The sequence below is a fragment of the Schistocerca serialis genome, chromosome 7 (genome assembly GCF_023864345.2).
Source record: "Schistocerca serialis cubense isolate TAMUIC-IGC-003099 chromosome 7, iqSchSeri2.2, whole genome shotgun sequence".
Lineage (NCBI taxonomy): Eukaryota > Metazoa > Arthropoda > Insecta > Orthoptera > Acrididae > Schistocerca > Schistocerca serialis.
The window spans coordinates 122,481,521-122,507,213 of NC_064644.1; the positions used below are offsets into that span (position 1 = coordinate 122,481,521).

Genomic DNA, 25,693 nt, shown 5'->3' on the forward strand with positions numbered 1-25,693 from the left:
TGATTGATTGTAAATACAAATGTAGAGCTTTCAGTGAAATGAATGTTAAAATAAGTATGTTCCCTCTACAAGGGTCATTCAAAATTAATAAGTTCTATTTATTTTCATAAGACAGCATAGTGACATGGTAAATGGAGCAATATTTCAGCTACATGCTATCATTTTTTTCCAGATAGTCACCACCATTCATTATGCACTTATGCCATTGTGCCAGCAATGAACAAGAGTCTGTAAGCCACACTTACAAAAACCTGAACCAGCTAAGACTAGTTACTGTCTTTCCACTTTTATAATATTATCAGAGTCTGGAAAATGTTGGCAACATAATCCGTGTCTCATAGGTCCTAGGAGATTTGTGATGGTGCTAAATCAGCATTATATGTGATAAGACATTCCAGCCAAATTTGGCAGTGAATCCCATGGTCACAAAACTATTGTTAGGTTTTGCATTATTGAGCTGCAAGTGGAAATGTATCTTCTTCTGTGGCCTGATTCTGGAAATTTGGGCCTTCAGCCTTGTCAATGATGTCCTTTCGTGTTCTGAAATAAGTTTCTCTAGGCTCCAAGACATCCAAAATGACCACACCTTTCCTATCCCAGAAGACTGTGCAACACCATTTTGCCTGCAGATTGCTGTGTCTTGAACAATTTCTTTGTTGGAGAATTCAAATATTCTCACTTGCAAGCACACTCTATCAGAATTTAATTAATTTTTAACAGTTGTACTTAATTAGTAGTAAAGCCCACATCCGTATCCACATCTAACAATAACCACATTCCCTTAACCAGTACAACCATAGTAAAGTCATTATTACAAGTATATACCATTTATGACTGAGAAAGTATTGAATAACCACAGCACAAGTTAAGATTCATGACACACTGAAATTTATCCTCAAATATCAGTCATATAATTTCTAGCTGTTACATACACGCAAGTCCATTGTTTCTTTCTTTTCCTAAGTGCTTGTCCCATCTTGATATGGGGCCAGCTTTTTCCAGAATTTGTCAAATTTTATTTTATTTTATTACTTTACTTTGTTGCCAGATGTTCTTCTCGGCACCACATTGGCCAGGTAATAAAAAATATGGAAGTTGTGTGCACCACCTTTTTATGAATTGCATAAACTGTGTTTATTGTGTTATCAATTTTTTACTGTGTGTGTGTGTGTAGTATACTCTGTGGCAGAATTTGGGGACCAGCCCAGCATTTGTATAAATGAACATGAGAAACTGCCTAAAAACAACAGTCAGTCTGACCAGTGTACCACCACACAGATTCAATTTGAATCTGACTCTCCTGCCTGCCTCACAAGCTATCATGCTGAGTGTTAAGCTGCTTAAGCAGGTCATATGTGTAAGTCCATTACCAGAAATAATTCTTCCAGTTATATGAAAGGATCAGTGTAAGGCTCATTCTGTGTAAATCAAGTGCATTATCATTTCGTCTCTTGCTGTTAACAAACTGTGTTATATCCACATTCATGTTTTCAATGCAACCATGCACCTTGTGTCCACATTCCATACTCAAGAGATTCCTCACTATTGACTCAATTACTATCACCTGCAGCAGCCATGCTGCAGTTTAAAGAGAACCAATGATGAAAGAAAGGGTACACCATCCCTGGATTAGGTGAATGGTATGCTTACACATTGCATGGACTGTCTTGTGAATTCTTACTCATGGAGCATGTCTTGTCTCCAGTGAAAAGGGTGTTAAAAATTAGTCACCTTCAGCCTCATATTGGTCCAGCAGGTATCAACAAATATCCATTCAGTGATATTTTTGGTCTTGTGTAACTACTCATGTAACCATTTCGCATACATTTTGCTGTAATCGAGATTGCTTAATATCTTGTCTAAGTCATTATAGACAACGTTCAGTTGTGCACACAATTCTACGCTTGTAATTTGCTGATCATCACGGCTGAGTTCGCTGAAATGCTGTTCATTGTGAAGGGTGGCAGTTGAGCAAGGACAACTGTGCCATGATCTTCCATACACAACCTTTTCACCAGTCCTAAAATGCAGTACCCAACACCTCTCATCGCTCATCTATATTACCAAGCGAGTATCCTGGGACACACAACATGGAACCTGTAGCAGGTTTTCTATCTAACAGCTTCTGGAGGTGACTAAAAATCTGATTTTCAGTAATTCACATAAATAGTGGCCAAATTTAAAAATTTAAAATGCTGACATTATCTACTCATAAAGATATATAATCTTACGTGAAAGGCTCAACACAGTAAGACAAGTATTACAGTTATAAACAGTGTAAGCAAAAAAATTTATTGCTTATTACACTTTCACTGTTCATGCATTAAAACTGCCACATTATGCGTGACATTTTAATTTATTTCTTCTTTACTACTAACTTTTTTTTCCAATGCGTTTTGGAGACAGTGGTCACATATGCCAGTGAATCTACCTGCAAAATTATATCATTGCACAACATGTAATTGAGAAGATGTGATGCCATAAACATTTAGATGTATGAACAGTTAACTTTTGCTGAAAAGAGTGCAAATTATCCAGACTATACTCGTCTGGTGTTTGATAATGAAAGCACTTAGTGGCTTCCAACAAACTTTAAATGTAGTTTCAAATGTTTTCTAATTTACATGCATAATGTCAAATATTCTAAAAATTAACTCATATGTAAAGTTATCAGCAGTTTGAAGCTGTTTTGTCAATGGGAGTTCAATTCTTTAAAGAATCAGGGCTTTATTGGTGTGTACTATATTGTCTCCATACAACTTTATCAGTCATCAATGGATTTCAATTGATGCAATTTGCTCAGCAGTGAAGAATTCAATGACACATGTCTGTGTAATATGCACCTCGATATTGAATGCCATTTTGGAACTTCTCACTACTCTGCTTCTATCTGTCACAGAACAAAAAAACCAACAGAACATTATAGGAATATTCAAAAATTACCACTACTTCTACATAATCTGACTTGGACACTCAGTCAACTCAAAAAATAGGAGGCATTAATTTCGGAATGACCTTTTTTGTCATATTACACAAGGTGGATTATCAACTATGATGGTGCATAGAGATCAATCAGCATTATACAGTAAAACAGCTTATTATTCATGTCAGTGAATTCTGCTGAAAAATATCCTTAAGAGCATACATTCATTAGCACACAACGTTTCATAAATCCTGTCATGAGGCAGAGCCTTCTGGGATATAAAATGGATCATTAACAGAAACAGCCATTGCACACTACTTCAGTAAAGTAAACTAATGACTAGTTGCAACTAGTGCAAATCTACTAACATTGTTAATTATGGGAATTACTTCTAGATTCCTTTTTAGTCCATTATAAATCAGAATATTATGTATATTAGTCAAAATGCAGCTACTTCAAAAACCAGTTTCTGCTCTTTCCTCTTCCGCTACTCAGATGCTGTTTCTGTCTACTTCATACTAAGCATTTATATAACTCAACTGATTTCAGAGGACACTATCACCTATCCATATACTGGAAAAGTTAAAATCTGTTTATATTTAATATTAGTATTAATAAGGATTTACATTCCTTATTCCAAATATTCTGACATATATACTAATATCTGGAAGTTTACAATTTGCTGTTTAATATCTACTGGTAAACTGTTGCAGCCTTTTGCATCAGAATGTAAATCTCCATTCCAGATTGTGGATTGGGGACACAGTCTGTAGTAAATTGTTATTCCTATTCTTCTTATTTTGTATAAGCCAAAAATGGACCACAGCATTCAATATTGCATTTGGAGTGGGCTTTGACGTTTGCCCTGTAGTTATGCATCCTCTGGTTGTGTTTCTTCCTTCCTCTTCTGTGTCCAGAGGGCACCAGTCTTCTTTCCTGATAGGCTGTTCTGGAACCTCTTTTGTCTAAGCTTCTTCCTGAGTATTGTCCGATCCTTCAAGTTTCCTTCTGTTATTCCCAGTTCTTGAAGATCTTTCTCCACTTCCATCGACCATGGTGACGTGATCTTCCTCTTCTGCCAGTAACAGAGAAGTTGGTTGGTCAATCTCTCATGATGAATCCTGTAAACGTGTCGATAATATGCTAGATGTCTTTTTCCTAACTACATCTGTGATTCTTTCACAGTACTCTTAGAGCTCTCGGTTGGGTCGCCTTTTGTAATTATCACCTTCCTTGACTGGTCCCAGTATCTTCCTCATTATCTTTCTCGTCTGGATTTCGAGCTTTTCAGTAAGTCCCTTCTTATTGAGTATTAACCATTCTGAAGCATATAAGGCTTCAGGATGGATGACTGTCTGGTAGTGCTTCAGTTTATTGTTACAGGAGAGACATTTTTTATTATAAGTATTCTTGGTCAGCTGGTATGCCAGCTCTAGCTTGTTGACTCAAGTTGACAGTGCTGTTCCTTCAGATAGATTAGGTTCTAGCCATTCTCCCAATTACTTAAACCTGTTGGTTTTCTTGATCTCTCCTTCATCTATATGCAGTGTACAAAGAGTGTCACCTATGTTCATGATGTACTGCGTTTTTTTAAGTGATACATGAAGCCCAACCTTTGCCACTTGCTGTCTGAGAATGTTGAGTTGTTTCACTGAAGTTTCTATTGAATCTGATAGAAGTGCTAGGTCATCAGCAAATGCCAGGTGATCAACATTGAGCCCATTGCACTTATGTCCCACAGAGATACCATTTGGAATCCCCTCTCAAGCTGACCCCTTCTGCCACTCTCATATTACCTTTTCCAGGGCACGGGTGAAGAGGAAAGGGGACAGACAATCTCCCTGTCTTACTCCCAGTTTGATTTCAAAACTTTCTGAGAGTGTTCCTCTAAACTTTACTGATTACTTTCTGTTGCTTAAAGTCTGTTGGTCTTCTCATCTAGCCCTAGTTCCTGCAGTATCTTCATGAGGATAGGTCTATCAACTGAGTCATAAGCCTTCTTGAAATCAACGAAGATGACAACATACTTCTTACCAACCAATTTTACTTGTTGTAGCACTGACTTCAGGTTCAGTATCTGTTCAGTACAAGAGCGTCCTTTTATAAATCCTGCCTGGTATTCCCCTAGCTGTGGGCCCAGTTGAGGTTCGGCTCTGTTTAGTAAGGCCTTGGAGAAAATCTTGTATGTGACAGGTACAAATGAGATTCCTCGATAATTATTGATGCCAATCAAGTCCCCTTTGTTGTGTAAGGCATGAATCAAGGCAGAGGTCCAGTCACTAGGTAATGTTTCAGTCTCCCAAATGTTTTTTTAGGATTTCCGTCAACTTGCTTACAGTCTTGTCTCCATATGCTTCCATAGTTCGGTCACTATTGAGTCTTCTCGTGATGCTTTGTTGTTTTTCAAGGACTGGATGATTTATATTACTTCTTCTTTCGTTGGTGGTTGCGAGTTTGGCTGCTTGGTGCTGTCCTGGTTATCGAAGAATGTGTCAGGTGATTCCCAGTTCAGGAGATTCTCGAAGTACATGGCTAGAAGATGGCAGTTGTCAGTATCGTTATAGGCTAGCTTCCCATCTGGACCTCTGAGGTGGAGGCTAAGTGGACTAAAGTGACCTAGGTTCCGTTTAAGACTTCTGTAGAAATTTCTGGTGTTGTTTTTCTTGAAGTCATCATCCAGTTGTGTCAATTGGTCTTTTGTGAACTGCTGTTTTACTTGTCTGATGGTTCTGGCAGTTAACTTTCATTGTTCTATGAACTTGTCTCTGTTCTCTTGTGTCTTCTGCAAGTTCCACTCCAGCCAAGCCATCTGTCTCAGCGTCACTGCTTCCTCACAGGTAGTTGTTCACCAAGCGTGTTTCTTTTATTTCAGTAATGGCGCAGTCTCTATGGCAACTTTCACTATGTTCTTCCTCAATTCATCTCAAATCTCTACTTTCCAATGATTCCAGTTTCTCTGTGAATAGGTTGCAAGTTGAAAGTTTTCCTATTATTATTATTGTGAATTTTGAAGTTTATCCTATATTCACTGTAACCACTAACCACAAATACCATTACTGAGTAAATGTCTATTGTCACCTGATTGTTAGACACCTGAGGTCCATAAGAGATTTCTGTAAGATGTTCAGTTATTAACTTTACAGATATTCTTACTGCACACATCTACAAAATGAATGCTTTTAAGCAGTGTTGCTCCAGGAGATTATGCCATACAACAAAAAAATGAGCAAAGGTAAATAAAGTATGATACCAATACTGTCTGCAGGGCAAAATAGTGAAAGAGACTTCCAAGTGCAAAGCACGGAGGACTGAGCTGTTCGGCTAAAATTATTCGTGTCCTGGTGTCACTTCAGTTTCTTGTTCATCTCAATGTATTATTTAGTAACCATTTTCCACTTTCTAGTAGCTGTAAGTCGTTTTTTATTTGTTAATAATTGATATGGCTTTTTGCAAGCTTAAGAGAGAAGTTTTGGCAAATCATGTAGGTCAAGAATAGAAGTGTACTAACTACCAAGCTTAATTATTATTATTATTTAGTTTTATTGACTGCACAACCAAAGTTAACAAGGCATATTTCCTTGTTTATTTCTGCCAGAACTGAGTTTGTGAATCAAATGATGTCTGAGCACATGGTAACACGAAAGTTTTGAATTCATTCAGTAGTATTACAACTGGATTACTGCTGGCTGGTAATTTCCAATGGGGAACATTCTCTAATCAGTAAAATTTTGTGTTTCATGAGACAGATAAACATCAGCATGTCTGATCTGATGAAAAGCTCTTTGCAACCAGTGTCAGGAGTGCATAGGCTGAGAGAATTATGTTGTGATTGGGAAATGTTTAATAGAAGGCTCTGGGCCAATAATACACATGGCAGGCTCTCTTGATTGATATGGTTACAGATCCATCATTGGAGATTATATTCACACATATGTGGTAATTGTCTCCATGGGGGAAGATGAAATCTTACAACAAGATAATGTGTATTACCAAATGATTAGAAACGTATGGAAGAATATGGCCCACATTTTAATCTGTAGACCAACGCCAATCATCTTATTCAGGAAAGCAAAGAAAAGTGAAACAGAAAGAAAGGCTCCAGGCACCTGTGTGCATTTAACTGAGTCACTTGTGGACATTGTGATTAATCAGCAGTATATTGAAATAAAAGTTTTAGTTATTTGGTCCCAGTTTAAAAAGAGTACCTTTAATTACTTATGGACACTGAAAAAGAACCTGAAAGCTTTCTTCATTGTGCACATTTTAGATAAACTGAGTTCTTAACATCATAAGCTAGTCATCAAAATTAATTACTAAGAGTAGAAGAAATACAACTATAATCTATGTAAACGTAATACTTTCAAGGGATAAATAGAAACCAGTCACTCTGGACTTGGGGCTAAATAGGATAGAATGAAAGCAATAATGGAATTCTAACAGACAAAACTTGAAAAATGATGGGTATAGAGTGGCGGGGAGGGCAAATGATAAGTCAGAGACAACGGAGGGGACGACTGAAGGATAGATATGAGAAAATTCTGCAGCAAAAGAAGAACTGGAAGCAATGCGTATTTTCCAAACTTCTCAGAAGCCCTCCAGCATACTTGTTGCACTAGCACAATCAGTAGCAAACAAATGGCAGTGAAATTGTTTAGACATTCTACTCACAGAGGTTCTAGTCTAACAAGGTATTAAGGACTCATTGTGGGCAATTTGGAAAGTAGGAGATATGGACTAGCAAATCAGATTCAATGACTGATCAGTCAAAAATAATACTGCCTGTGCAGGTTAAGGACCCAGGTTCAGGTCCCAGTCTGCCACACAGTTTTAATTTGTTAAGAAATATTGTATTATAGCACATCCCACTGCAGTGTGAAAGATTCATTCATTAAGTAACCCTAGGCTGTGCTATAATATTCTTCTGCCACTACTTTTCAAATGACTATTTCTGAAATCTGACTGTCCTGCTTGGGTCACATGAAGTGTGTGAACCCTGCACATAATTCTAATTAACTTTTACCTGTGTTATCTCATTATTATTGGTCTAGCATTTTACATGCAATAAATGTACAAGGTAGAGGACAAGACCAAAGTATTTCTATACATAACAAGCATGAAATTTCCATGTTACATATCGGTAAATAATATAGCTACACAAGAAAGGTGACAGGACAGACACAAACAATTATAGAGGAATTTCCCTGCTACCGGTCATCTACAAAATTCTATCAACCTGCCTTCTCACCAGAACGCAAGGACAACTGGAACCCGCCATCTCGGAATACCAAGCGGGTTTCAGACCCAACAGAGCCTGCCCCGAACAAATCTTCAACCTGAAATCAATCATAAAATCCCACATGACAAGCCCCAAAAAAATCATCTGCACTTTCGTCGACTTCAAAAAGGCTTATGACTCGATCGACAGAAAGTCCCTCATCCAAATCCTCAGAGAAAAAGGCCTAGACCAAAAGACCCGAAGACTAATCGAACAGACACTAACCAATACAAAATCCAAAGTCAAATTCATGGGCGAAATCTCGGACCCCTTTGAAATCCACACTGGCCTAAGACAAGGAGATGGACTATCCCCGCTATTGTTCAACATCGTCCTGGACAAAGTAATGAGCGAATGGGAAGCTGAAGTCAGGAGACAAAATACCTGGAGACCAGTCACATTAGGAAGGAAAAGACTGGAAATCCCTTACCCAGCATTCGCAGACGACCTAGCGATACTGACCTATGACCCAACATCAGCAAAAACACAGATCGAAATCCTGAAAGAATGCGCCGAGAAAGTCGGCATACAAATCTCTTTTGAAAAAACGCAAGTCCTAACAAGAGAAGGCGACGACATCACAACCAAGTACGGCAAAATTAAAGGGGTCACACACTTCAGATACCTAGGCGAAATCATCGAACCGACCGGAACAGAGAAACTGGCTTACGAAGACAGACAACAGAAGACACGGAAATCACTAGGCATGGTACGAAACGTCTACAACAAACAATGCATTTCCAGGAACACCAAGATCAGACACTATAACACAGTGATCAAACCCGCCGTACTGTATGCCAGCGAAACACTAGCACTCAACAGGAAAATCAAAATTGAAGAAATCAAAAAAGAAGAACGCAAAATCATGAGGAAAATTTTAGGAGGAAGACAAACACCAGATGGCTACAGACTACAGAAGAACTCAACAGTAGAAGCATATTCGAACATCGAGAACGATATGAGAAAAAGGCGCCTTAAATTCTACGGACATTTAGATAGACTCCCTGAAACAAGACTCACCAAGAAAATTCTAGAACACATCAAGACACTTAAAGTCTCGACACCCTGGATGGAAGGAGTCCGAAAAGACCTACAAGCAATTGGCACCACAAACACCACAGACAGAAGCACCTTCCGAAAACACATAGACAATTGGGAAGTAAAGTCAGAAGCGCTAAAACAGCGGACCAAACAAGAATGGTCTGAGGAGAGAAAAGAGGCCCTCTCCAAGAGAATGAAGGAGTACTGGAAGGACAAGAAGAACAAGCCTTCAAAGTCATAAGCTTAACGATTTCCTTTAGGGAAAATTCACCAACAATAATAATAATAATATAGCTAATGTCAATTTAATAACAAATCAAACAATCGTTAAGTCCAGGATGAGATGATAACACTATTATGAAAAGGATATACTGCTATTCACCATATAGAGGAGATGTTGAGCCCCAGACAGGCACAAAGAAAATATTTGGCACATTTTGCTTTCAGCCAAATGGCCTTCTTCTAAAGTAGAAAATACACACACAAGCACAGCTAACACTCACATGACTACTGTCTCTCAGTGCTATGGCCATAGCACCAGAGCTGATGGCCGTGTGTGTGTGTGTGTGTGTGTGTGTGTGTGTGTGTGTGTGTGTGTGTGTGTTTGTGTGTGTTTGTGTTTGTTACTTCAGAAGAAGACCTTGTGGCTGAAAAGTAAAACATGCAGCAGTCTTTTCATTGTGCTTGACTGCAACTCAACATCTCATCTATTTGTTGAGTAGCAATCTATTCTCTTCACAATAATGTTTGATGTATCCGGTGTGTCCAAGTTTAAATAAAATGATTTCGTAGGCATCACTGTAGTATGACAAAATTATTTAATTGGATAGATAAAAAATCTACTCACCAAGTGGCGGCAGAGCACGCACATAAAAGCTAGCTGTAATTGGCAAGCTTTCAGAGTCCGTGGCTCCTACTTCAGGCAAAGGGGTTCAAGGGGAAGGAAGAGAGGTGAAGGAAAAGGACGGGAGAGCTCTAGGTAAAGGGGTAGATTTCGGGAAGATAATCCAGAACCACGGATGAGATTTGAAAACCTGAGAGCTTGAAGGTTGAAGACAGGGTAATATGTTTATGGAGATTACTGCTTAAACATCATGCATGAGTTAATAAGAGTGGAAAAGAGGTGGGAGGGGGGCAGTGAAAAATAGACTGGCAAGACAATGAAAGATGTAGAAAACTAAAACAGAGTGAAGCAAAGAGTAGTTACAGTGAAGAAATGCTGAGACAGAAGAAATTAACATAAATTAAGGCCAGGTGGGTGGTGAGAACCAAGGATATGTTGTAGTGTTAGTTCCCACCTATGGAGTTCTGAGAAACTGGTGTCAGGGGGAAGAATCCAGATGGCGCGTGTGGTGAAACAGGCGCCGAGGTCATGAATGTGATGATGTAGAGCATGCTCTGCAATAGAATATTGTGAGTTGCCAGTATACACCCTCTGTCTATGCCCATTCATCCTAATTGATAATTTGGTTGGTGGGCATGCCGATGTAGGAGGCCGAACAGTGTTTACGTAACGGCTGGTATATGACGTGTCGTTTCGCAGGTGGCTCTCCCTTTGACAGTATGTGTTTTGCCAGTTACAGGGCTGTTATAGGTGATAGTAGGGGTGTGTAGGGCAAGTCTTGCAGTGGGGACAGTCACTGTAGTATGAATAAGACAAAAACAAAGCAAAATTTGTAATACTAGTAATAGCAGACAACTGCCACAAATATATTAGAGCAAGAAACATTTTTCAGCAAAGTGTTACAGCATCATGGAACATGATTTTTTAGAAGTATTTTCTTCACACTATGTGAGGAAGAAAGTGAGGTTATATACCCTATATAAGGGCTTTTTTTCAGATATTCATCAACACAGTTTTTAAAAAGTATATCTTATAAATATTCTTGCAGTAAGCATTTCTTGTTTTGCAACTTGGGTGATTCTTGCTTTGTCTTTTAGTTAATATATAAACGTTTTGTATGTGGTCTGAAGAAGAAGATATCTGTAGTAATGTGCTCATTCATTGACACTGAGTTAATTGATATTGAAGAAACATCAGAGTTTAAAAACAACCCTCCCCTGCCTCCTCCTGCAATATCGGCATACCCCCATTTAGTTAAACCAATATTGTTCATACTTAGCAAAAGACATTATTTCAAAAATGTAAATGAACAGTTTGTACATCTTTAATGTAAAAGTGTGAATGTTGTATGGTACTGTTGGCTGAGAGATTCCATGGGGTGTTTTATGTCCAACACAAGACACACAAGCTCAACTGAATCAACTCATACAATTCTGATTATTTGAACAAACAACTTAAATGTACTTGGAGAGTTTTCCAGATTAAATACCAACTAAACAAACACTTTTTACATAACTGTTAGACAGCATAAAAGGCTTAAAAGGCTATTCTTGCTACTGCTAAGAATGAAGTCACTTACTAGACTGTATACTGGAAACAAAAGCTAAATTCTGAAATGGTACTAGTCCACTTGTCTTGAATGCCAAGTTCTTTTATAAGTACGAGTGATGTCAAGTTAAATTTCTTCGCTAAAATCTCCAAATTGATGTCCTAGTCCAGACCCACTTAGGTGGTAGTGTTCGGTCCCTGGTAGTGCAACATCTCAGTCAGAAGAGCAGCGGTGAATGGTGGCCTGGGTGACAACAGTTGCAGTGGTGGCGGCTCTGGTATTGATTATGAGTTCCAGTCAGGCAATGTCACTCCTTTCTGCTGCTTCAGTGAGAGCTTAAATCCTTGCATCGTGGAGGATTACTTCGTTTTGATTGGCTGCAGAGCTGGGTCGCAGAAGCAGAACACAGTGCCGATCTGCGCACGCCGATTCTAGCTGCATGTGATGATCATAGTGTCGGCGCAACTGCCAGAGTCATCCTCTGCTGGCCTTCCTACTGACTTCCTCGCCCTACCATGGCATGAGTGGAGCCATGGGCATTTGAATATTGCAGCCAACAGACATTCAGCCACTGGCACTCAATTGTAGGTGCGCCGCAGCAGGGTGGGTTCAGCAGCTTAGAAAGAAGGTGTTCATCCTCTGCGCAGATTGGCCCTTTTCCTTGCAAATATATGAGAGTTGTGTCATATGTGTATTTATGGAGTTTACTATAATGAGAGTGTATAGTGTAGTTTTATGTTTGTGTTGTTTAATAATGATGATGATGATGATGATATAATGGAGAGAGTGAAACCCAGTGACAGCACATAACCTACTACTCTCTAATAACACCAAGGGCCGACCGAGCTTAACATCCCCATCTGACAGATGGATCATCATCAAGTGTCACATGCCCTCAATTCGTGAGACACTGCGGAGAGGTTTGAAATTTAATCCAGTACCTTGGTGCAAAGACAGATGATCAAGAACTTCAAATCACCACCTCTCCTCTCCTTGCTGGCTATTTACTGACAGTGAAAATTTCATCCACCACCAGGATTCAACTCCGCTTACCTCCAAGTCAAGTGTTGTTTTGAATATATGTTTGGTAGTTCATCATAGTGTTACTTGATTGTAAGTTTTCAGAACATTGTATGCACTAACCACAAGAAAGCTATTTTATATGCAATGATGGAATGTTCAAATCCATAATATTAAAGGAAAATTCAACTGCAAAAAACTAATACATTATGAGACAGATTTGCTGCTCACTACTTGCCTTCAGGATGAGAAATGTATAGTACTGTCAGATGCATATAAATGTAAAAGGGTGTGAAGATCCTACTCATTGCTCACTTTGTTGATTGTTATATCTCTCCTTGTTGATGATGGATTGTTTCATCCTTAGTGTATTATTTGATGGTTAGTTGGGTGAAGTTCATTAAGCACAAATGATTGAGATGCTAATATTAGTTTATAATATCATTTTTTGAAAGGTATTATTGAATTATACAGTGTGGAGCATGGTAAATTGCTTTTTTTTTAGAATTCACTTTGTGGCTTCACTATTGGTCTAATAAAGGGGAGAGCAGGCATGGTTTATAGTGACCGATGGGAGGTCTGTATTCAATTGCTGTTCAGTTGCAATAATGCAGTGGACATGTGAGGAATGCTCATTTTGTGTTGAAGTATATTTCTCGAATTCCCATTCGATCATTGCAGTGAAGCGTCCTTTTTGTTCGTGATTTACAGTACACCCACACAGATGTGTTCCTGGATGGCAATTAATTTTAAATTGGGTAAATTCATTCAGAACAACAGGATGTGTCATGTGTATGAAGAAAACCTGAAAGAAGCAGTATAACTTCACAAAATGTCAAACGAGTCGGAGCAGCAATACTGCAATCTCCAAAACACTCAACTCAGAAACACACACTTGCTCTTAGCATTTCAAGACATTCTCGCCGCTGGATTCTTCACAATGAACTGAATTTTCACACATAAAAAATGTGCGTGGTCCAGCAATTGTCAGAACAGGATTGTGTAACATGAAGAACATCTTGTGAAGACGATAACCCATGGGGCAAATGTGTTCGTTTCTGATGAGGTCATTTTCACCTCAGTGGGCGTGTAAACAAAGAGAATATGCGGTACTAGAATGATACAAACCCCAGGCAAATTCCCGAGAAACCACTGCACTCAGGCTGTGTCACTGTGTGGTGTGCCTTATCATGAGTAGGCATCATTGGCTCTTACTTTTTCCAGGAAAATTGTCATGCTGTAACTGTGAATTCGGATTGTGACTTATCTATGCAGCAAGAGTTTCTCCAGCCAGCTTCTGAGGTAATGCAATTACAGGATACCTCGTGTCAACAAGACAGTGCCACCGCACACACAGTGGGCATTACCATGAATTTTCCTGGAAGGCTTATCTGTTGGATGGGGGATCTCAACTGGCCCACAGGATCACCTGACTTAGCCCCATGTGATTTTTTTCCTTTTGGGACACCTGAAGTCAAAGTTGTATTGCAAATGTCCAACACCCTGGAAGATCTACAAACAGTATTGAGGCTGAAATGGCAAGAATACCAGAAGACATGCTTGAAAGAGTGCATGAGAATTTCAGAAAATGACTGTGGCAGTGTGTGGATTGTGAAGGCAGACAGTTGACAGATACACTGTTTAAACCACGTAATTGGAAACTTCCATTATTGTCCAATGTGAGAAAAATAAAAATGTAAGTTTCTAAATGATCATTATTTTTTTTATTTGATTCCCAAAGTGGCAGTTTACAGTGCTCCACCCTGTAGTAATGAAATCATGCCACAGGACCTTAATAAAACATAAACCTTCATGGTTGCTTCAATCTTGGACAACATTCCCTACTTCTGAATTTCTGTTCAATGTTCTTCCAGCATGCAACCATACACAACTTGGATTTCTTTTGAATAATTTATCCAGCCGAAAGTTCGTGAACAACCACATATGAAGACTTCACATTAATTACTACCACCCCAAGACGCATACCTGAAAACGAGAAACCAAAAAACTCATTACTGAGTCCAGAGATGCTTAACCGTAGACTGTCACACCACACACGGAGGTTGTCTTTGTTCTCATATTGACCTAGATGCAACAACAATGCTCTCACAAGGGAAACACTACCTACTTTTGAGAACAAATAGTTCCTTCACTGTCAGGGAGGAGAGAAGGATTTTTTTTAGTCATCAAGTCTTCTGACTGCTTTGATGCTGCCTGTGCCAACCTCTTTGTTTTACAGTAGCACTTGCAACCTATGTCAATTATTTGCCGGATGTATTCCTGTACAGTTTCTGCCCTCTACAGATCCCTCTAGTACCGTGGAAGTCATTCCCTGATGTCTTAACAGATGTCCTACCATTGTGTCCCATCTCCTTGCCAGTGTTTTCCACATATTCTTTTCCTCTCCAATTCTGCGCAGAACCACCTCATTCCGTACCTCATCAGTCCATCTGATTTTCAACATTTGTCTGTATCACCACATTTCAAATGCTTCAGTTCCCTTCTGTTCTAGTTTTCCCACTGTCCATGTTTCGCTACCACATAATGCTGTGCTCCAAACATACATTCTCAGAAATTTCTTCCTCAAATGAAGGCCTATGTTTGATACTATTAGACTTTTCTTGGCCATAAAAGCCCTTTCTGCCAGTGCTAGTATGCTTTTATGTTCTCCTTGCTCTATCTGTCATTGGTTATTTTGTTGCCTAGGTAATAGAATTCCTTAACTTCAACCACTTCATGACCATCAATCCTGATGTTAAGTTTCTCACTGTTCTCATTTCTGTTACTTCTTTTTGCTTTTGTCTTTCTTCGATTTATTCTCAATTCATATTCACTACTCATTATCCTGTTCATTCCATTCAGCAGTTCATGTAACTCTTCTTCACTTTCACTCCGGACAGCTATGTCATCAGTGACTCGTATCATTGATATTCGTTCACCCTGAATTTTAATTCAAATCCTGAAACTTTATTTTATTTCCATCATTGCTTCTCCGATATGTAGATTGAACAGTAGGGGTAAAAGACTACATCCCTTTTTAATCTGAGACCTTCATTTGTGATTGTCCACCCTTATAATTCCCTCTTGGCTCTTGTATGTATTGTATATTACCCATCTCCCTGTGTAGCTTAACCCCATTTTTCTCAGAATTTCAAAAATCTTGCACCATTTTACATTGTGGAACAGTTTTTTCCAGGTCGATAAATCCTATGAACGTGTTTTGATTTTTCCTTAGTCTTGCTTCCATTATCAACTGAAGCATCAGAATTGTCTCTCCGGTGCCTTTATCTTTCCTAAAGCCAAACTGGTCATCATCTAACACATCCTCCATTTTCTTTTCCATTCCTCTGTATATTATTCCTGTCAGGAACTTGGAAGTGTGAGCTGTTAAACTGATTGAGTGATAATTCTCCTGCTTGTCAGCTCTTGCAGTCTTTGGAATTGTGTGGATGATATTTTTTCAAAAATCAGATGGTATGTCACCAGATGTATGCACTCTACGTAACAACATGAATAGTCATTTTGTTGCCACTTCCCCCAACGATTTTAGGAACTCTATCCCTCTGCCTTATTTGTTCTTAAGTTCTCCAAAGCTCTCTTAATTTCTGTTTCTCATACTCATTCCCCTCTCTCTTCTAAATCAACTCCTAGTTCTTCTTCTATCACATCAGACAAATCTTCCCACTCATGGAGGCCTTCAATGCACTTTTTCCAACTAACTGCAATCTTGTCTGCATTTAACAGTGGAATTCCCATTGTACTCTTAATGTTACCACCCTTGCTTTTAATTTCACTGAAGGTTATTTTGATTTTCTTGTATGCTGGGTCAGTCCTACTGACAATCATTTCTTTTTTTATTTCTGTGTTCATTTCTTTGACTGTACTGCCTACTGAGCCATTCCTTATTGCTATATCTATAGCTTTAGAGAACTTCAAGTGTATCTCATCATCCCTTAGTATTTCCATATCCCTTTTCTTTGTTTATTGATTCTTTATGACTAATCTCTTAACCTTCAGCCTACTCTTCATCACTACTATACTGTGATCTGATTCTATATCTGTTCCTGGGTTTGCCATACAATCCAGTATCTGACTTTGGAATCTCTTTCTGACAATGACATAATTTAAATGAAATGTTCATGTATCACCCAGCCTTTTCCAAGTATAACACCTCCTCTTGTGATTCTTGAACTTAGACTTTCTCCTCTCTCATTCCTTGTCCCAAGCCCATATTCTCCTGTAACCTTTTCTTATACTCCTTCCCCTACAACTGCATTCCAGTCCCCCATGGCTATTAGATTTTCACCTCCCTTTGCATACTGTATTACCCTTTCAATATCCTCATATATCAATTTGTGATGTTGGCATGTATTCCTGAACTATTATTGTCAGTGTTGGTTTGCTGTTGATTCTTATAAGAACAACCCTATCACTGAACTGTTCACTGTAAATCACTCTCTTCCCTGTCATCCTACTCATAACAAATCCAACTCCCGTTATACCATTTTCTGTTGCTGTTGATTTACCCTGTACTCATCTGACCAGAAATCCTTGTCTTCTTTCCATTTCACTTCACTGACCACTACTATATACAGACTGAGCTTTTGCATTTCCCTACCACATTCAGGCACCCAACATTCCACACCCTGACTCGTAGAATGTTATCCATTTGTTGGTTCTTCAGTCTTTTTCTCATGTTAACCTCCACCTCGACAGTCCCCTCTCAGAGATCTGAATGGGGAACTATTCTAGAATCTTTTGCCAATGGAGAGATCATCATGACACTTTTCAGTCAGCGGCCACATGTCCTATGGATGCACGCTACATGTCTTTAATGCAGTGATTTCCATTGCCTTCTGCATCCTCATGCCATTGATCACTGCTGACTCTTCCACCCTTAGGGGCGGTTTCCCACCCCAAGGACAAGAGAGTTCCCTGAACCTCTGTGCCAGCCGATGTGGCTATGCGGTTCTAGGCGCGTCAGTCTGGAACCGTGTGACCGCTACGGTCGCAGGTTCGAATCCGGCCTCTGGCATGGATGCCTGTGATGTCCTAGGTTAGCTAGGTTTAAGTAGTTCTAAGTTCTAGGGGACTGATGACCTCAGAAGTTAAGTCCCATAGTGCTCAGAGCCATTTGAACCTCTTTTTTTTTTTTTTTTTTTTTTTTTTTTTTTTTTTTTTTTTTTTTTTTTTTTTTTTTTTTTTACCTCTGCCTGCTCCTCCGCCCTCTTTGACAAGGCCAGAATGAGGGTGACTTCTTATGCCAGAAGTTTTGGCCACCAATGCTAATTATTACTCAAAATTTAAGCAATGGTGGGTTTCGAACCTGGAACCAAGGATACAAAGACATTACCCCTACACCATGGTGTACCTGATATCCATAAACAATATGTTAAGGATGGTTAAAAAGAAAAAACAGGCCACTCAGACCACAGTATGAGAGAGACCTCAACATATCCCTACCTCTCTCCTCTTGTATCCAAAAGTTTACCCTTTTGCTTTTACATGTGTGTCAGCAATGTTTACATTTATTCTCCTGAAGGTAAGTACTGCCCAGCAATTCTCTCTTTCACATTACAAGTCCATAATAAATCAATCTCACATTTAATGTTTGATTAACAGTGTGAAGGTACTAGTTGTGTAGAAGGGATTGCACAGTTTTCTTAACATTTCCTCTCTGGTATTATCAATACACATTCACAAATATTTTGGCCCTGTTACAGGTCTTATATCATTATTTTTAACTTCTGTAGTCTCAGTATGAGGATGATGTTTTCCAGATGTACAGAAAAGTGTTTGAGCAATCAATCTTATCTATGACACTGATTAAAGTCATAGATGACACCTGGAGAATGTAAGGTTCTGTGCTCAAGTCTCAATCCAACACACAATTTTAATCTGCCAGTAGGTTTCAAAACAGCACACACGCCACTGCAGATTAGGAACATTGTTTTGAGGTCTTGTTTGTATTCAGCAGTAGTTCACTCACTGCCAGGATGGGAGCCTACTGGGTGTGTCTATAATCTGTTCCTCCACTTGCAGAACTGAGATAAAGTGCAAGAACAAAACAAAAGAGGGACATCTGGACAGTTGAGAAAAAGGAGCAAAAGAAGTCTTAATACCAGATCTTTCAGTATTCTGCTAGTGTATAGGATTTTGACTTTTCCTACTCATTGACTGATCTTGAGATTTTTATCATTTTCCTATGTTAGAAAGATATGATTGAAACAAAGAGTTCAAGGTACCCCTGACAAGGGGCACCGACTTATAAAAAATATTGGTGGTGGTGGTGGGGTGGGGGGTGTCATACTGGGGGTCTTTCCCTGGGAAAATTTTAGGTGAAAAATAGTTTTAAAGCTTTTTTAAGCATTTTAGAGTCATATTATCGACATTAGACCCCCAAAACTGGACTCTTGATAACTCAACCTCCAGGAAACTCAAGAAGCCTGACACATTTTTTGGCTTTGAAAAAAGAAAGAAAGCATAAACACGCGCAGTATTTTAGTAAAAAGCTAATTTAATTTACTGTAATAATCATGCTTATAGACTATTACAGAGCAGTGAATATATAACTCTGAAAAGATTGAAATTATATTTAAATAAATCCTAAACTATAATTAAAAGAATAAATATAAAATATTGCTGTTGCACAGTAATAGCACTTTGATTAATAAGTGAAATAGCTAATTTAAGCTTACTTTGAATAAGGCTCAGGGTTCACTAAATAAAAACAATATCTCAAAGTTAATGCTTCAATACAGTTAGTAAAATCAATACAGTATGCCTAATGCTTTCAGTCAAGAAGTATATAAATAGAGGGTTTTAATTGGGCCTTACAACCAAAAAATATTTAAGTATTTGAAAACAACTAATACAGTACTATAGTAATACAGTACTCGAAACAAGATTTAGCATTATGTATGTATTTAATTCTCTATTTTATAATTATTTTTAATATTGCTCTAAATGCCATTATTAGGGCTAGAGTGTCTTCAGAAAGGTGCAAATGTCGACTGTCTGACTGGATTACTGAATATGAAGTCATTGATGAGTGGTCGGATATCTGATTCATCCAAAACATCTCAGTGGGCATGAAGAACAGCCAAGTTGTTCAATCACTTCTGTCCCATTGTTGATAGGAGATATGACTTCAGATGTCTAAGGACACTAAATGACCATTCTGCTGTTGCTGTCATGATTGGGACTACTTGGAGAAGCTTAATGCACTTCACTACTTCACATAACATTTCTCCAACTGCAGGCTCTTGTGTAATGTACTTTCTTACAGTTGTTTTTTATTAGCCATATCGACTAACATATTTAAGTGTAAGTGCAGTCTCTCAATGTCTAGGTCATTTTTGAAAAACTAAGTTGATTTTTCCAAATTTGTTTCACCTCTGTTTACTAAAATCAAGCAATGACCTGTGTGAGTCCAATTGAAGCAAACCACTCAGTAATGCAAGATTGCACCGTTTCACAAACTTCAATGTAAATAGCTTTTTTTAGTATTCCTTTGGGGTTTCGAAAGTGTGCGCGGTGAGCTGGCATCATAGTTTTCATACTTCTTTGGTATACTTCGATTCCAAGGAAGCAAAGGATCATCTTAAGCACAATTCCCAAAAGTGTTCAAAACTATCACGCCTTCCATTCAATATACAAATCAAGCCCTCATATATTTTTTCCGGATCAGCAACACTTAGATGAGGGCACTGAATTTTTTTCATTGACATCCTCCAATGTGTTCATTGCATGGCAATAAAGGCGTAAAAAGAAATAAGTCTTGAATTGTAACATTGACTCAAGGTAGCCTGCACATTTGTAACCTGCCTCTGTTTTGTCCTCTGCAGAAAAGTCTTTGTTGATGATTATGGAATCATCATCAGTATGAATTCAAAATGACACTTGTTTGTGAATCGAAGAATCACTTGTTTCATCAACCATAATAGAAAAATGTTCAGTCTTCTTGATTGAAGCCAATACCTTTCTCAATACAGACTTTCCTAGTAGATCAATGATCTCGTTTTGAATGTCATGAGACGTCCACTTATAGCCCGAATGCCCTAACCAATCTTTAAACTCAGGTATGTCATTCTTTTGGAGTTGAAACAATTGAAAAAAATTTTGAGTTTACATCTTCATGCCCTCTAATTGCTAGTCCTTGTCGGCATAGAAATTGCGCAGTAGTAAAAATTGTCTCAGGAGCTAAACGACCTTTCTTCATATCACTATCTAACTGTTCATTCAATTGGGAGCCCACACTTCAGTTAATGATAGAATTTAGTTTCAGAAAACCTTCTTAATGCTTAAACATATTTTCATGAAGACAGAATTTTTCCAAAGCCTTTTTCCAGTTAGAAAACCCTATGGAAGTAAATGCACCTTCTTTTTTTGAAGAAAATTGTAATAGATTTTTAGCATCTGCCTCTTTGCAGGTTTTGCAAAAAACTTTTTCGGTTGATGCTTCATATTCTAGCCATGTATATTTGATCAACCAAGACTTCTGAAATGATCTTCCCTTATCACATTGTCCAGGTTTTTGCTGTGAACGTTTCTGGCCTGAAGGCGACGAAGCAATTGATGACACAATAATTGTTGGAGGTTGACTTGCAGTTCATCAACTTCCAAGTGCGCATTTCTGGTAACAAATTTATCCATTGGAAACTTAATTCACAATACACTAAGACACTAAAGAAAACGAATAAAATATAGTCATATAAAATAGTCCACTAGACACTAAAGTCGGAACACAAAACACGTCTGCAGCATGCAATGAATGAAACTATCCACACTAAGTGACTGCGACAGCAGGGTGGGCTTTTTATGGCAGTGGCATTGTAATGTCTTGAAGCATCAAGGCGATGTGAGGTAGATGGTTCCAGGCACTTCTGCTCCAGTCCTTTTGATGTCACCACAGCCGGCCTGCTGGCCAGACTTTAAACAAAGATTCGCGCACCGGGACAAATTCTAAGTGTGCCCGCAGCACCGTAACACTATCATAATTCACACCACTCGTTTTCAGTTAACCTACTTACTACCATAATAATTATTTGTTTTAACTCATTACTGAATGTATTTTGAAAGGTAGCTATTGTCAAACAAGAAAAAAATATTTCAACATAATTTTGTGATTTTACATAGCATAATATAAACAAAACTTTGAGGAGGCTCTGGCCCCCTCAGGCCCACGGAGTTGGCACCTGTGCCCCTGACACAGTATGACTTTATTTAAAACAGTGAGTAGCACCAAGGTAAATTTCTTTTGATGTAAGGACCTACGAATTTGTTCAAAAATTTTAAGTGTCCATTGTTAGACCAGTTTTATGTAGTACAAACTAATGATTAGTTACCAATAACGATTCAGTTTTTTCAAGAAAAGTGGTTGTCAAATTGTATATAACCTTCTTTATCATTTATGGAACCATGAAAATATGTTGATAATGATTAACATCCTATGTCTTCCAATTCTGGAAACTTTAATGACATTCAAATGATTCAAAACTCAAGAGAAGTATTACAACAGTGCAGGGCAATTTCCAAACAAATGAATGTAGTCAGGTAGCCCACATGAATATGGGAATTTTGTACCTATTTCCAAAATGGTTTTTAGGAGTTCCAACAGGAAAACTTACACGCCTCTTATGTTCTGAATTCTATTGGAGTAGGATTCCTTACAAGATGCTGTTAGCAGTATCTGAAAATTTGAGTTAAATATTTTACTCAAATGTTTTCCTTCTGCAAAATTTGTTTCATTTAGCAAGAGAGGTTCAGATTGACACTACATAGCATAGAGCTTTACTCATAGTTTCAAAATTTACATCATGCTGAAGATTTGAAGTCTGCTTTTCTTCTGATATAGTTTAGTGGAGTACATTTTGTTTAACCCTGAAACATAGTTCTGTACAACATTCAAAAATAAAATATGCAAAAATGTTAACTTATTGATTTTTGTTTGCATAAAATTCATAATTATTCTTATTGCAAAAACAGTTGATCCTAAATGGTGATGTAGGTTTACTACATGGTTTTCCTAGCTTGTGCAATATATGTGCTCAAGAACTTAGAATTTTTACTGTCATTCATTGAAAAAATTTTTTGCGTAAGGGCAAGAAGGTGAAAGTAACCACATACAAAAAATGGTACCCTAACACTGCTAGACAAACATAAACATAGCACTATAGCAAAAAGCAATGGATGTCAATGATACAACATCTTTCAGAAGTTGAGCTGGAAGTTTATTTCAGAGAAAAATAGCAAAATAAATTACAGAAAAAACACAAAATTATGAGAAGAGTGAGCAATTTATAAAACTACATTCTAGACAAATGTATTATTGTTTTTATTTGTCTACCAGATATCATCAACATTGTACATCTTTAGTCAGTTTCTCTTACTACCTAGAGAGTGTCATTACAAGGAAAGCCTACACTAATTTTGTACACTGGAAGACCTGTCACAATGAGGAGACAGCTACCTGTTATCTCCTGAAATACATTCAATATAAATTTAATATCGTTGTGTTATATTTAGTGTTTTGACAATAGTTGTATTCTATTTCTTGTAAAGACAATTGTTGTTCTCATAAAAAATATAATAAAACACTTTTTAAATATTCATAATGTGAAATTTAGTTTAGTAGACCACTTATCATGGTACAGTACTTTCTTACTGCTGATCTTCATTTATATTCAGCATTATCACACTCAATGTCACATTCTGCACACTAAAATATGTCACTTTTACTTTCAAAAAATCATTAACCTGATGAAGCAGGCACAAGAGATTAAACATGATTTTCTCTTCTTCTCGCTCCTCCTCACTCTGCAAATGTTTCATATTTCCTCTCACAACAATAATCATGAAATCTTACCGTACTGATGAGGAAATGGTGAAACTGAATGACAGTGTTAAAGAGTCCTCCATACTTGTGCAGCGATCAATTGCCAGTCCTCTCCTCACAAATGGTGGTCTCCCACTCTCAGGAAAACCCATTACACGAATGGTGTCTATGATAAATGCATCATCCATACAAGTCATGCCCTGAGCTCCTACTAGATTTGTGAGTGTTACTTCGACAATCACCTCATCAATTTGTCTCTGTGTGGTCACCTAGTAAAAAGAAAGTAGAAATATTAAACAAAGTATTTTTCTTTTTCTTCATAAAATCCTACCATGTCCATAAACATTAACATAGCAGTTGCAATAAAATAGATTAAAAGAAGCAGCCAGCTATTGTATAAATTAAATCCAATAGCTGCACTAAATGGTTTTGAATTATTGAAGAATGGCAATAAACTCATCTGCAAAGGTGGCAATAAAAGCTTGATATGAGCCTTTTTACCCCTACAAATATTCATCTACAGTCTTCTTGCTGTGCAACAAACAGTTTTATGTTAATGAATTCTCAAACTGCACCCCTACTTCAATGAGGCCATTATCCTCACAGATATCTATATGCGATGCTTCCAGCAACAATCTTTGAACTTCATGGGGCCTTTGTTCACCAAGTGAAATTATAGATAAACAAATATAATTCAAAATATGTAAGTCAAGGACATATATTAATGCTACTCAAGACAGAAAATAGTGTCCTCTTTTTAGTGTTATTGGTGAAAGACTGGTTTGACACAGATCTGTACCCTTGCTATCCTTGTGCAAATATCTTCATCTCTGCATAACTACTGCAGCCTAATCCATTTGAACCTCCTGACTGTAATCGAACCTCAGCCTCTCTTCATTAATTATTCAATCTACCCATCTAATCTTCAGTATTTTTCTGTAGATCACACATCAAACCTTCTATTCTCATCTTATCAGAACTGTTCATAACCCATCCCCCCCCCCCCCCCCCCCCAATTACTCCGTTAACCACTGGACCTTGCTGAGGTGCGTCAACAATTCAGATAACCACACCTTAGATGCAACCACAACAGAATTCTGTTTGTGGAGAGACCAGACTAAGCTGTGGTTCCTGAAGAGGCTTAGCAGCCTTTTCAGTAGTTGCTGACTGACTGATGACTGACCTGGCCTTGTAAGATTATCCAACATGGCCTTGCTGTATTGGTTCGGTGAATGGCTGAAAGCAAGGAAAAAGTACAGCTGTGATTCTTTTTTTCCCCTGATGGCTTGCAGCTCTACTGTACAACTCAATGATAATGACAGCCTCTTGGAAAAAACATTCCAGAGGTAAAATAGTCCCCCACTCAGATATCCAGGCAGTGACTATTCAGGAGGACGTCATCATCAGGAAAAACAAGACTGGCAATCTATGGTTAGAGCGTGGAATGTTAGATCCGATAATCAGGTAGGTAGGTTAGAAAATTTAAAAAGAGAAATGGATAGGCTGAAGTTAGATATAGCGGGAATTGGTGAAGTGAGTTGAATAACAAACTGGAGAAAAAATAAATTTATGGCACAAACTGACTAAAAATGGTATGGGTTGATGGAACACATCATGAGGCATAAAGGAGACTAAAAATGGGATAGGTTGATGGAACACATCGTGAGACATAAAGGAGATGTCATTGTAGTAATAGAAGAAAGTCTGCAGGATAAAAATTGTAGATGGAGACATGAGCTTGAATACAGTGAGCAAGTTCAAATGGATGTAGGTTGTGTAGTTATGCACAGATGAAGAGGTTTTCACAGGGTAGACTAGCTCAGAGAGCTGCATCAAATTAGTTTGCAGGCTGAAGGCAACACCAACCTCTTAATCTTACCTTCAACATTCCTCTGTAGCATCACATTTCAAAATCTTCAATTCTCTTATCATCGGAACTGTTTATTATTCGTGTAACACTTCCATACCTCAGACTAATACCATTAGAAATGATTTCCTAACTAGGGTGGCGAACAACCCTGTATTTCCTGCGATCTCCCATATTATAGCATTTTTTTTAATCCTCTTGGCTCCCTTATTGATCACTTGTTAGTCCTGTATATTTCATCTGTGATCACTGTTATAAACATAAATCCTGTGAAGTACTATCAATAGTTCAAATTCCCTGACTGATAGATCTCAAAAAGTTTTCATATAATAATCAG

The 25,693-nt window shown here is 38.1% G+C and overlaps 1 protein-coding gene across 1 annotated transcript in view; it reads right to left on the reverse strand.

Moving 5' to 3' along the window:
- Positions 1-22,940: 22,940 nt before the first annotated feature.
- The window catches only part of LOC126412921 (uncharacterized), a 224,791-nt gene continuing 222,038 nt past the window's right edge, over positions 22,941-25,693 (reverse strand). Inside the window, exon 14 of the mRNA XM_050082810.1 lies at positions 22,941-23,758. Coding sequence (XP_049938767.1) covers positions 23,516-23,758 — 243 coding nt within the window. The 3' untranslated portion in view covers positions 22,941-23,515. The remainder of the gene's footprint in view (positions 23,759-25,693) is intronic.